This window comes from Strigops habroptila, chromosome 2, assembly GCF_004027225.2.
Source record: "Strigops habroptila isolate Jane chromosome 2, bStrHab1.2.pri, whole genome shotgun sequence".
Classification (NCBI taxonomy): domain Eukaryota; kingdom Metazoa; phylum Chordata; class Aves; order Psittaciformes; family Psittacidae; genus Strigops; species Strigops habroptila.
In genome coordinates this window covers 98,525,315-98,539,438 of record NC_044278.2, presented here as the reverse complement: position 1 = coordinate 98,539,438, position 14,124 = coordinate 98,525,315, and the positions used below count along the sequence as shown (strand labels likewise).

The 14,124-nt window shown below is 42.5% G+C and overlaps 1 protein-coding gene across 1 annotated transcript; it reads left to right on the top strand.

Moving 5' to 3' along the window:
- Positions 1–4,697: 4,697 nt before the first annotated feature.
- On the top strand, positions 4,698–13,912 carry RFXAP (regulatory factor X associated protein). Its single transcript, XM_030477687.1, has 3 exons — positions 4,698–5,371; positions 8,056–8,163; positions 11,870–13,912. The coding sequence occupies exons 1-3, from the start codon at positions 4,727–4,729 to the stop codon at positions 11,978–11,980; spliced, it is 864 nt and encodes a 287-aa protein (XP_030333547.1). The 5' UTR covers positions 4,698–4,726; the 3' UTR covers positions 11,981–13,912.
- The last annotated feature ends 212 nt before the right edge of the window (positions 13,913–14,124 follow it).

Below are 14,124 nucleotides of genomic sequence, written 5' to 3'. Positions count from 1 at the left end.
ACTATACAAGAAATACTTTACTGCTTGATTAAAGGGAGAAAAGACTCCTCAGAATACCACCGTGTGAGTAACTCTGCGGTAGGATCAACCCCAAGGCATGACTCCCTTCGATCACGAAAGAATGTCAGCACGAAGGCCAAAAAATGTGAGCAATGTTACCAACTGTTATAAGAAAGGAAGGCAAAGATGCTGATGTACAGATACAGGTATGTGTGGCTTGTATTTGGCAGCCACAGATGTTAGCAACAGATGGAGCAGCTAATCTGACGTATTTCCCTGCCAGCAGAGGACTGCTTCCCTTATCTAGAGCTTTGCTTCCATCTAGTTTTAACTTTCTTAATAAGCAAGGCTCTTCCTATTTCTACTGGAAGAGAATATTTCATAGCCCAGAACTCAGCTCATTACTTTTTTTAATTATTTTTGTAAAATTATCCCATTATTTATGTTTACCGCTTCATTAAGCAGAGTGACTATGCCTACTTTTGCTACAGTTAGCAATTTTCTTCTCTGTTATTCACGCTTCCTTGGCTATAAGGAGAGAGATGTTATTTTAAAGTAGGCCTAAATCGAATGATTTAGATTGAGAAGGAATCAATCTGTGAAACAGTAATAACTAGAATTAGCAGATACTGACCTCTGACAAGGTGATAACTGTTCCATACCACAAAGGCATACATCATGACTCATACAGAATAGGAGACATTGCAGGACACGTTCAAGGATGCTGGCTCTGCATGGGGGGAGGACATCCAGAATGACACCAATCCTGCTCAGCTGCTAAAAGCAACAATCACCTACCCATTCACTGTGAATGGAAATCACCTAGACTAACAAAATGGGCTCCAGGTAAGGTCTACTTCAGCAATTGAAAAGGGCATCAAAGAGATTTGATTCCGAGATTTAGAAGTGTTCTAGTAACTAAAGCTCTTGGGAGCACAGGAGCTAATAAGTGTCCAATGTGAGGTTCAAGGCATATTGTAACTCCTGTCCTGCACACTTTCATTCAGCTCTATTTTTGATTGGTTTTATTACATTGCGGATGCTATTTTTATTTATAAGCTGATTCATTTATGTCTAATTAAATGTAAATCAATGAAAGGAGAGACTTATTTTCAACAGACGTATTTATCTGTTGCCATGGGACAAAGGTAACCATGCAAACTGAGAAAGAGAAATACATGAATAGTGTAAAAAGGGATGTTTTTAAGATCTGTTAAGATTGGCATTGATTGGTTGCACATGTATCTGAAAAACAAGTTTTAACAAACCGACCACAGTAGCTTGAAGTCATTTGCTTTGCTCTTCATGGTATGGCTTCAGCACTCATTGTTACCTGGAAATTCGTATCAGTGAGCATACTGATCCCTCTACACTTGGCCTTCCTTTGAGAGGAGAGCTGTTTTAAGTCTGCTGACCTTTAAACCTTTCCATGACTGTTACTGTGCAATCTGACTTGAACCCCGAGCGTAGGAGGAATAAATGGGGAGAATGCTAAGCAGTAAGAGGTACAATAAAGTAGAAAAATCTCTCTTGACTATATACTCACATTTTGATTCCCTCATCAAATGATGTGTTTCTCAAGAGATGCACTTTAAGAATTACTGGTTCCCAGCTTCCTCCAGCAGTCTTCATTCCCCCATATCTTTCAAGCATATTTCACAGCTGTTTTAAACACCCAAATGCTCTCCTCGAGTCAACTTTTTCATTTTATAACAGAGCAATAAGGCTACAAGATACTCTGCATTTAGGGTACATTTTCTTTCTAGGGATAAAACAACACAGGAGATATGAATTTCATAGTCCCACTTCTCACAGAACTTCTTAGTATGGCCTGAGCTCTTAAAACATATGATAAAGGCAAATGCAGTTCTGTGTAAAGACATGTAAACAGACTGAGCGAACAGAATTTGTACCTTCACTCATAGGAAAATGCTGAAATAACTTTCACAATTTGAAAGTATTACTGCAGCTGTAATCATTAGTACTCTCTTGGCCTGTAAGTAGGACAGATCAGCCTCTCCAATGATGATTACCTTCCTGAATCTTATCCTGTATCTGTTTTTTTTAAGATACGTTTTTTCCTGAGACAATTAAGAACTGGATGTTAAGAACTGGCACAGAAATCTAGAACATTAAAATGAACTATTTCACAAACACAAATGAAAGAGACAGCAGAAAATTACAAAATCTATTTAAACAAGCTGTCAGCCTAAAGACAAATGAACTTACTACGTATCAATAATCAGATTTGGCATCACCTCTTAATTGCACCTGGGAAGGCAAAACATGATGCAGCTGCTCCTGGCTGGATGGCAATGACAGAGAGATCAGTGACAGAATTTCCCAAATATGACCTTCTTTCCCAAGAGATGGGTGCCAGAAATGCAGCCCAAGGAAATGAATACTTCGCTTGATTTTCTTCTTCCCACCACAATGTTTCTCTTTTCTGAACAAACCAGGCAGGGGGAGGGTGGGGGGGTTGGTGAGTATGGGGAGGGAAAAGCATCGATGGCAGCTTTTTAAGAGGGCTTCATTTGTTAGTTCACTAATTGTCACTAATTTAATTCCTGTTCATGTTTCTATGCCCTCAAGCAAGCAGGTGATAAGGTTCTGGGGTAAAAAGAACTGCATAACACTTCATTACAGTCCACTAATAGGCTCATTAAATATCAAATCGATTTGTTAATTACTTAACCCCCTCAATATCTTTGTAAGGGGTTGTTCATTGTTCTTTTTTCCTCAGATGAGGAAAATGAGAACTAAGGAGTTGAAGTATGTTTCCAGGCACACGCTCCAATGAGATCCCTGTGTGTTACCAGGGTGTCCAAGCTACAGCCCAACTGATTCAAAACAAGAGGGAGTTTTCAGCAGAGCTTTTGCTTGGAAACTTTCACTCCACAAATCATTTTCTCATTCAGCCTTGAACTCCTTCAATCTCCCAAAGTCTGTGCCAAACCTACCTGTCTCAGTGGGGCTTCAGAGAAGTGGTGGGGAACTCTTCTTCTGGGGATTTAAAGGGTATCAGCCTCTTATTTCTTATTTGTATTTTAATTAGATATAGTGTGGATATGTGTGGAGAAAAATGTTATTGTTTTTGATTCATTCTTACACTGGCTTTTATTTTGGCTAATGTCAGGAGCACTTAAAATTGCAAGTAGGCATTCTTTCAATATGCATTAATTGATAAATAAATAAAAATTACTTCAACGGAACTATAATGTGAAAAAACCCAAGCATTCACTGACAAGGTCTGCATCAAGGAGCTCACATCTGAAGAGATAAGAAGCAGGAGAACAACAGGGCTACATGTAATTTTTACACGTTTCACTACTGGCACAGATGCAACGTTGAGTCCTAAAGAGAGAGTCTTGTAAGTTGTCCCAGCAAGGCTATGGCAGAGATGAAACAGACACTGAAGCAGGTGTGGGAAAAGTAAGTCTCCACTGACAAAAATGAAACTCTGTAATTCAAGTTTGAACAGTAAATCTAGGAGTCATCTTGCCCATATTAAAGGTGCCTGGTCAGTCAAAGGCGATGAGGACAGTTATTCAATTCACTGTGATTTGTCTGGGACTATACCATGTCATTACCTATTCTGACAAACGAAGGAGAACTGTATTACAATATGATCAAGGGTGAAACAGAATGGCTACACCTGTAAACAGCATAATCATTTACCTGAATGACAGGAAAAGGGAGCTGTGTCAACCGCCAGAGAACAAATGGAGTCAGCACTGCTCTTTAATATGGGATGAACCTATGTGTGCCATGAGAAAGGCAAGCACCCATGAGAGTAAAAAGGTAAAAAAAATGAATGGGGGTAAACAGCAGGTGACCAAGGAGATGGAGGTCAGTGGGACATCTCTGCACGAGTGAGGAAATCCAGTGCCTGACACAAGAGGAGGAAGTAGGAGGAAAACTAAAGAAAGGCATGGTAGTTGAATTACAAGTAATTTTTTCTTGGAATAAAATGTAAGGCCTTTTCCGAAAAAAAGAACTAGATTGAGGAGTGAAAAATGGCCAAGATTACAGATACAGCATTTACATTACAGAATAAAGATGTTACTCAGGAATAACGTATTTGTATGGCACAAATGGGGTGAAGGTGGCCTTAGCTGCTCCGATGAACCTTGTAGCACAGAAGAAACATCCGAAGAGCTATGCAGAAGTGAGCCAAGGAGAAAAATGATACCTAAATAAAGAAAGGACAAGGAGCAGTAAGCTGCAACCTACAAGAGGAAGAGAAGGCTTAAGGCAATAAAAGGGTAAGTGGGAGAGGAAGTCAAACTGCACCCCCATGTCCCCACTCCGCAGCTGACAGAGGTTGGGGAGCTGCAGCCTGTGCAGAGGGAACATGCACAGCCCAGAGACGGCACTTGAGAAGATCAGCGGTGGGAGAGCTGGGTTAGTGCAGCCATGACAGGGCGAAGACGGGACAGGGGGATGAGCAGCTGACTGGGCCAAAGCACGCTGGTGGCTGTGACATGCGCACAGAGGGGTCCTCTGCACTACGTTAGACACGACCCCTTCGTGCCGGCGGTCCGAGCGCAGCCCCACTGCCAAGCCCCCCAGGAAGCCAGCCGCCATTAACGGTCCCGCCCCCTCGGCACCTCGGGCACGTAGCACCGCCTCCCTCCCCTCGCGCCCGGGCACGCTCAGCCCGCGCACGCGCGCTGGCCGCGCCGTGCTACCGGCGGGATGGCGCGCGCGCGCGGCGAGCAAGCACATGCGCGGTGGGCGCGAGGGGCGGCGCCTGCGCGCGGCGCGTGCGGCGCGCGGGGCTGAGGTGCGCGGAGCGGGGTCGGTGGCCGGCGCCCTGCGGGGCAGCCCCGCCGCCGCGCCCGCCTCCTCCGCCTCCCCTTCCTCCTCTTCGCCGCCGCAGCTGGCGGTGCTCGTGATGCAGCCGTGCGGCGGCGAGGAGGAGGCGGCGGCGGCCGGAGCGGCGGGGGGGGTGCTGCCACTCCCGGTCGCCGACCCGTCGCTGCCGCCCTCCAGTAGTGGCGGCCTCATGTTATTCTACGAGCTGGGGGTGCCCGGCGAAGGCGAGGCCGAGGCAGAGGCCGGGGAGGAGGCCGAGGCGGCGGGCGGCGAGAGCACGGCCAGCCCGGAGGAGCTGGAGGAGGAGGAGGCGACGGCGGCGGCGGCTTCGAGCGGCGAAACGGCGGCGGCAGCTGCGGGGGGCAGCGGCTGCAAGAGCTGCACCTACCAGGGTTGCAGCGAGACCACCACGCAGGTGGTGAAGCAGCGCAAGCCCTGGATGTGCAAGCGCCACCGCAATAAGATCTACAAGGACAAGTACAAACGCAAGAAGAGCGACCAGGCCCTAGGGGGCGGCGGGGCGGCCGCCGCGGCGGGAGGCCCGCGGGCTGAGGTGAGGCACCGGCGGCAGAGGGGGTGCGCCGCGTCTGGCCCTCGGCGGGCGGCGAGGGGCTTCCCGTGGAACCCGGTTTCCGTCGGACGGCGTCATAGAATGGTTTGGGATGGAAGGGACCTTAAAGCTCATCCAACCCCCCTGCCATGGGCAGGGACACCTTCCACTAGAGCAGGTTGCTCAAAGCCCCGTCCAGCCTGGCCTTGAACACTGCCAGGGATGGGGCATTTGCCACTTCTTTGGGCAGCCCGAGATGGGACCTTCCCGTTCAGAGGAAAGGGAAGAAATCTAGTACAGACCTAGAGCTCGCTATTTCTCCAACACTGGTTCTTTTCTCTTACCTGGTACAAACTGTAGCAACTTACAGCTCCACCAGAAGATTCCAGGAAAGCAGTTCTTGCCAAAAGATGCTTTGCTGTGCACCGTGTGTTTATTTCACTGGATGGAAGATGAAAGTATAGATCTAAGAGTGATGTCAGTCATCTTGCCCAGTTGGTACTGAAAGATAGGGTTTTAAAGTCAAAAAGGCCGTTGGGTATTACATTATATTGTGTATAAAAACCGGTTTTGTAGGTTCTTCAAGATACTTGTTGAGATAGATATATATATGTATAAAATGGCAGTTAAATATTTAGACCACTGGTAGGTCATACTTATTTTGTTAAGCTTAGGTATATTGCTTACTTGGGGAAATATTGTCAGTGGGAGAACTGATGCTAACCTTTAACTTTTTAGTTACTTTTTTCCTACGGTTTGTGGCTCAGCCAGGATAAAACAGTTTCTGATGGTCACCTGTACTAAGTTAGCATTTAAGATTTTGTATTAATTATCATCTAGAAAGGGGGAAATTATTTTATTTTGAAGATGCTGGCTGGTTTGTGCTCGAAGGGACAAGTATAAAATAGTGGTTACTTTTAGAATCAAAAAATCATGCCTGACACTCCTGCTAAACACAACCCTTTTTTGTCAGCACAGCTGTCTCTGGAGTTATGTGGCTGGGAACTGATATAACTGCAAACTAGCAATCAAAAAACTTCCCCTTTTTCAGTTTGTTTGTTGTTTGTTTGTTTGGTTTGTTTGTTTCATATAAATACAATGGTAATTACGTTGGGTGTCGCACCAAACAATCTTTTTTGTCTAGCTGTAAAAGCTGCCATGAAGCAGGTGCATAAGAAAAAGGCAAGTGTAGGTGATGCTGCTAGGGAATATGTTCTCAGCTTTTTTCAGCTCGGAGGACTTGCTGATATAGATGTGGGTTTTCTCATGTATTTTGTATCTCTAAGTAATGGCTGTCCCATATACTTTTTCAGACTTATTGTTGAACCTTTGTAAACTCTCAGCATCCATTACATTCTGATAGTTTCTTCTATCAGAAGAATCTTGCTACCTGGTTTGAAAGATCTCCTCACTGGTTTTGAACCTGGCTGCTAACTTAATTTGCCGGTTAGCATTTACATTAGAAAATACAGTAAACAACTAATTTGTGTTCAGTTTGTGACACTTACTTGGTCGGCTTGCCTCTTAAGTTGTTTCTTTCCCGTAGTCAAAATGTGTAGCGTGCTTATTTCCAAGTAAAAAATTTAAGTACTTTTATCATCCTTATTAACATTCTGTGAACCTTCTCTAGTTCTTTTAGCTACTTCTCTTTTAGGCAAGAGAACAGAAACTGCACACAGTATTCAAGATGTGGGTGAATTCTAGATTTATATACTGGCAGGACTTCACCTTTCTCTCTTTCCTAGTAACTCATTGTGCTCAGTTCATGATGTGTATACACAAATACTTGTGCTGATTTAGAAAAGAGGACTTTGAGAGAAGGGTAAAATTGCTGCATTTTGTAGTGATGAATTAAGACTTTTTGGTCAGTAACACAAAATAGTGATCATTGCATGTTGGAAGAGAGTGGGCTTGCTTCTCCCAGTTTCTGCAAGTGCAGGTTGCTTTGAATGTTGCGGCATTGAAGCCTAGACTTGCAGAAGAAAGCAGGATATTTAGTGCTAAACTTCCTGCACTTTTTTGCAGTGGTGTCTATCAAGACCCCACAAGATACCATTGTCTTGTAGAGTCAGAGTTAGATTCCCAATAGAAGTTTAATTTTTCACTTCTGTGGGCAGGATTGAAGTGAAAGATACTGGGATACTTTGTTGTTGTTGTTCTTCCTTGAACTGTTTCAGGTAAATGGAAATGTCAATAAGTTGTGAATTTAATACACACAGGATTCGACATTGATTGAAATTTTCCAAACTATGAATGTTTTCTCTACAGCAGATTGTAGAGCTACGTTGTTTAGAAGACATTTAGTTTTGCTATTAAAAGTATTACTGTCATTCCTACCCTATTGCATATGTTACATATCATTCACTTCCTTCAGAGTGAGATGTTGTGAACGACTTCTTTTTTAAGAAATGTAGTCAAATAAATTCAAACCATTAACTAGCCATGGTAACCTGGTTAGTTTTGCAGTTTAGAAGACTAACTCAGCTGCAGTGCTTCACTGTGACTGGTGAAATAGTGAAAGAAGAGGCTAATTCTTGAATAGATCCATTTCTGTTCTTGTGCTGCTGTTTTCCTCTGCAGATTAATGAAGCAAACATTTACTCTTGGGACTTTCTGTGGTGAAAAGTAAATGTAGCATTATATCAGGGTTTATAGCCTCAATTCTCTGTATTTTCTTCCATGTGCAGGATAGTGTTGAAGGTTCAGTTTCTGTTACAAAACAGAGAGCCGGATCCATTGGAGATCGCCCAGCAAGACCTACTCTTTTAGAACAAGTATTGAATAAAAAGAGGCTGGTAAGTTTTGTTTTCTTAGTGGTTTTGAACTGAAATTAAGTAAAGACAGCGTAACAATGTTTAACTGTCACTCTTGCAAAGACAGAAATCAGTTTAATGATCCTACACTACATGTGCATATTTCCAAATTTGAAGTGCACTGCAGAGCAGATGTGTGTCTCAGCTTCTGTGTAAAACATACTAAGATGACTAAATTTAATGATTGCTGCCATGTTAACTGAAGTTGAGGTTTTTGGTAGTGTTAAAGAGATGTGGTTATTCCTTTAGGGTAAACGGTGCTTATAGTATAACAAATGTTTTTAACTTGTTAAACCAACTTTTCTGTAAAGCTCTACAATGCATGGGCTTTAGGTCTGATGCAAGCTTTAATTACTGTAGTGTGTTTTAAAAGTTGTAGACCTATCATCACACTTAAAATTGCGTGTATGTTGATAAAGCAAACTGTGTATGCAAACAGTATGACTTATAATGTTTGCAGACTGCATGAATGGTGTGTTGTAAGTTTTCAAACACTTTTGTGTTTTGCTCGTTTGAGTATATTTGAAGAATTAAGCCCAATGAAGGGAAATAAGTCAGTACTTAGTGTTCCTTTGATGGCTTCATTACAACTTTCTGTTCCTGTTTTTTCCAGTCTCCTTTCTCCAAAAGCTGATGGGACCAATTGTATTCTCTCTGTTAGCTCTGCAGACCAATTTAACAAGCCTCATTAAACTGCTGTAGTGTTTGTTCAGAAATTTGAAAAATCTTTAAAGAAACTGGGTCAGTCTTAAGTATACAGCTACATACATTTACTTTCTTGAATTCTTTGTCAATGATAGCGCCTATTTAATGATTGTGTCTAAGGCTGAGAGGAGTATGTGCAGCTCTTCAGTTTGTGCAAGAAGAATACAACAAACTATGGAATTTATTTTTCACATGTATTGTTCTTCATGCCCCTCTTACTGAATTGTTGTCCCTTTTCCTGTCTGTTTCTATTCATGTGGCTTTTAATTAAATTTGAAAGCTATTTTATTAATGAAACTTTTTTTTTTTCTAGAAATATAACATCCAGAAGCTCTTTACATAGATGAGAGCTTTTGCACAAATTATGTGAAGGCTTTTCAAAAATTGTGGTTTCCTTGCAGTATTCTGGTGAAGTGAGATTCAGATTCTCCTTGATCTGGTTCTTGTTTTTCTCTCTGCTTTGATTTGGTTTCTCTCATTCAGCATTATTTCTTCTAGAATTTCTTCTTTGTTTTGTGCATATCTACACAACACAAGGCCTGAGGGTTACATGGCGACCTAGAAAGATCTCGCACAGCCTGTTGCATCCAAGGCTGTTCCATGTCTTGCGTCCTCGCACATGAAAGTTCCTGCATGTCACTGGCAGCTGCCTGCATGTTTATCACTTAGAAGTGCCAAGTCCTTTGTGCTTGCTCGTAAGTGTCTTGCATATGGCTCATCTCTGTGAGGAGAGGCTTTTGTGGCGGTCCGTGTGTGCCTGGATATGCAGCTTGCACTGGATAAAGATGTAGGAAGCAGAGGCAAGGGGCTCAGAAGCAGCAAGTTGTGGATGGAAGAGCCTGAAGCACTTTAGTGTCATAAAACAGTGCCAGATAAAGAACTATCCTGTGCAGTGAAGTGACTTGGTAAAGCAAATGTACAGTAAGGAAAAGGTGGCTGTGCTTCTGTTCAGTGAGCTAGTTTGTTGTTAGTAACTGCTTTCAATGGCTGATTCACTAATCTTGCCTGTTCAGTGTTGCTGTAGGTATGAGTTGTACGCAGAATGGTTGTCTTCGGTGATAATCTCAGAAGAATTGCCCCTAGTAGCATAAAGTTCTAGACCCCTGGAAGTTGCTGGTCCTTTTGAATATAGATCTGGATTACAGAGTTGCAGTACCTCTTTGGTTGCGTCGGTGAAGTGACCATGCATAATGAGCAAGCAGGATAGGGAATTAATTCAGCTGAAAAATAACCTTTTTCTACATTAATTTTTGAAAGGATCTGTTCCCAAGCTGATTTGCTGTTTGGCCTTGCAAACACTTGTGCTGCCACCATGCAGGAATGAGAGCGAACAGCTAGAGCGGGATCGCAGACTGCAACTGTTCAGGCCAGGAGCCAGATGCAAATAGTTCTAGATACAGTTGTCTTTTGACTGAAGGCAGAGGGGTTTTTTTAACTCATTCCTTATGGCTGGACTGCTGTTTTGAAATGTTGTGGAATTATTGAATGCCCAGCAAACACTGTATCATAGAGTATCTCAAGTTGGAAGAGACCTGTAAGGGTCATTTAGTACAACTCCCCTTGCAGGACTACCTAGAGCTAAACCATGTGACTAAGAGCATCATCCAGATGCTTGGACTCTGAGAGACACATGACCTTTGCTGTAGAATTACAGTATTTTATTTATTTATTATAGTATTTTGAGCTATCCGCAGGGGGAAATTTAGAACTCAAAACTGAAGCACAGTTGAAAAGTGTTTGTTTCAATATGTCATAGAATCATAGAATCATAGAATCGTAAGGGTTGGAAAGGACCTTAAGATCATCTAGTTCCAACCCCCCTGCCATGGGCAGGGACACCTTGCCCTAAACCATGTGGCTCAAGGCTCTGTCCAACCTGGCCTTGAACACCGCCAGGGATGGAGCATCCACAACCTCCCTGGGCAACCCATTCCAGTGCTTCACCACCCTCACTGTAAAGAACTTCTTCCTTATATCTAATCTAAACTTCCTCTGTTTAAGTTTGAACCCATTACCCCTTGTCCTACCACTACAGTCCCTAAGGAAGAGTCCCTCCCCAGCATCCTTGTAGACCCCCTTCAGATACTGGAAGGCTGCTATGAGGTCACCACGCAGCCTTCTCTTCTCCAGGCTGAACAGCCCCAACTTTCTCAGCCTGTCTTCATACGGGAGGTGCTCCAGCCCTCTTATCATCCTCGTGGCCCTCCTCTGGACTCGCTCCAGCAGCTCCATGTCCTTTTTATGTTGAGGACACCAGAACTGTACGCAGTACTCCAAGTGAGGTCTCACAAGAGCAGAGTAGAGGGGCAGGATCACCTCCTTCGACCTGCTGGTCACGCTTCTTTTGATGCAGCCCAGGATACGGTTGGCTTTCTGGGCTGCAAGCGCACACTGCCGGCTCATGTTAAGCTTCTCGTCAACCAACACCCCCAAGTCCTTTTCTGCAGGGCTGCTCTGAATCTCTTCTCTGGCCAGCCTGTAGCAGTCAGTAGATTACTCTTGTTTTCTATTTCTATTTTGTGTGTGTGTGATGACGTGTATTCTTTACATTCTGCTTTCAGGATGTGTGTTAATGCTGTTTCTGGTTACCTGCTGATGTCGTGGAACAGTTTCTAAATGTTTTTTGTGAGCATGCTTTGTAATTTTTCAGCATTTATTTGAACTTTCATTTATATGGGTGTACTGGTTTTGGCTGGGATACAGTTAATTTTCTTCACAGTAGTTTGCACAGGGCTGTGTGTTGGGTTTGTGATTGAAAAAGGTGTTGATGACGCAGTGATGGTTCAGTTATTGCTGAGCAGTGCTTCATCCCAGTAGGGGGTAGTGAGCAAGAGGCTGTGTGGAGCTTAGTTGCCTACTGGGGTTAAACCACAACAATGGGTAATGTGCAAATTGATTTAATGAAAAAATATTATCATATAATCACTATGGCAGCTATTTAATACATGTAAGTTCTTTAAAGTCTGCTTTCTCTTTCTTGCAGTCCTTACTCAGAAGCCCAGAAGTAGTGCAGTTTCTACAGAAACAACAGCAGCTGTTAAGTCAGCAGGCTTTGGAACAAAGGCAGCAACAGTTTCAAGGAGCACCCCGGTAATTGGAACAGATCAATGGCCTGCAGATGAGTCTCCTGCCGAGGGAGGAATAGGGTGTGTATTTTGCAGAAATACAAAGAATCTCAATGTTTAAAGGAAAGCGGAAGTTGCTGCTGTTACATATTTTACTTGTTTCTTGTTTGCACTTTTGAGGTGTTGAGTTGCTTGGGTGTCTGCCAACTTGTGAGTAAATATGGAGGAGTCTATTCTTTGATTCTTTTTAAAATTAATTTTAATGTTTAGGGTTTTAATAGAAATTTGTTTATATCAGTAATGTTTAGCTGTACACCCTTTTCTTACCAAAGTCTTCCACTATATCAGCATTCTTCTATATAAGGATTTACTGTTAAACAAGTCACTCTTTGATGACAATCATTGAAGGAAGTCAGTTACTTTCTATGGAAGTTGTGAATTTGAGCTGGTCCAGTGGCATGACCTAACAGCCATTGCTCAGGGATGTGAGAAACTTTAGTGCAAAATTCATTCTACTGGACATATGGCGAAGACAAGATGCCATCAAGAAGTTGATCCATTGGCTCAGAGAAGTGCAAATCAGGTGATCCTCCTGCTATATATTCATCATGTACAAGTTAAGTAGGTTTGAAATCATTGTCTGTGCAAAGCATGTGAAAGAATTTGTGGTTAAAAGTTCCAAAAAAGGTAGATGTCAAAAACCTTGAGAAGAAGTAGGCGGAACGTATGCAGCTGAAAGTTTGACCTTGTTTTGCGGAGTATTCGCAAGGACCAACCTCTTATACGTGAAATATAACTTAATTACAGGTGAGAATATAACTCATTTTTCAGTGACTAAATTAAAATCTAAAGCTTTTCACTCAGAATAGCAAGTGCATCCAAACCCTAAAATGTAATTGTTCCTTCCCCCCCCCCCCCCGCCTTTATGTAGTCTGTTTCTTCTGAAAAAGTATAGTTAAAATTCTCCAAGACAACTGGTATCTCATCAGCTCTAGTGCTAGACTTTCCAGGTCTTCAGCCAGTTCAGGTGATCCTGCAAGTGATGGGGTTAAGACTCCAAGCACTGTTATGTAAGTGTTGAATCCCACCTTTTGTTTTCAAAAGTGAAAGTTTCATATTAAACCACATTTCTGAATAGAGGTTATCTGAATAGTGTAGGCGCTTATTGAAGTACTACTTTGATATTGCAGCAGTTCAATCCGCTAAATGAAATCTCTTCAGGAGTATTTGTTAGTCTTATCATTTTTTACAAGCTGTGCTTTGTGTTTGTATAGAACTTGTTCAGTAAGGATTTATTGTATTTAGCATTGTGCAAGTTGTTCTTTAAAAAAGAAAAACTTTGTATCAACAGTTCTGGACCAATAACTGCTTGAGTAAAATCTTTGATTTTCTTTAAAAAACAAAACCAAAGTCTGTCTTTTTTTTTTATTCTATTAAATTTGTATGTTGGATGTTTTGCTATACTAAAATGGCTAGCTCTGACTAGGTGTAATTAAAACTTTCGTGATCCAAGGCTATTGTTTTAGTTTTAAGTAAAATCACTCCGGTTAAAACCTGACTTCTGTAACAGTACATGCTTACTATGTCTCTCTTTTTATTCCTTGAGCAGTTTGAGAACCTGCACAGCTGCAGGTCTGTCTCCAAACTAATGTCTGTCTGGTCCACAGCTGGGTTTCTTTGCTAGGGCAGCATTACTGCTCACAACTGCCTGTTGGATCAAGGCTGCCTCCTTCCATATTAAGATGATCATCCCCTCGAACCTTCAAATATACCGCGGGATATGAGGAATACATATACTTTATAACATGCATACGTTATGGAGTATTAATTTCCAATCCATTTTATAGTGTCAAGCATCCTATTCTGCGGGAAGTATTGCTTCATCCCATTACTGACTCGGTGAAATCAGTGATTCCTCTCACCGAAGACTGACTTGTATGAATAAATGCTTTCTAAATTGTCCTGGGTTCAGCTATAGCAGTCATTTTTCTCCTGCTTAGTAGCTGGTGCAGTGCTGTGTTTTTTAACTTTCAGCCTGGGAACAACGCTGATAACACCGATGTTTTTAGTTGTTGCTAAGTAATGTTTATTCCAACCAAGGACTTTCTCAGTCTCATGCTTTGCCAGGGAGGAGGGGAAGCCGGGAGGAAGCAGAGACAGGACACCTGACCCA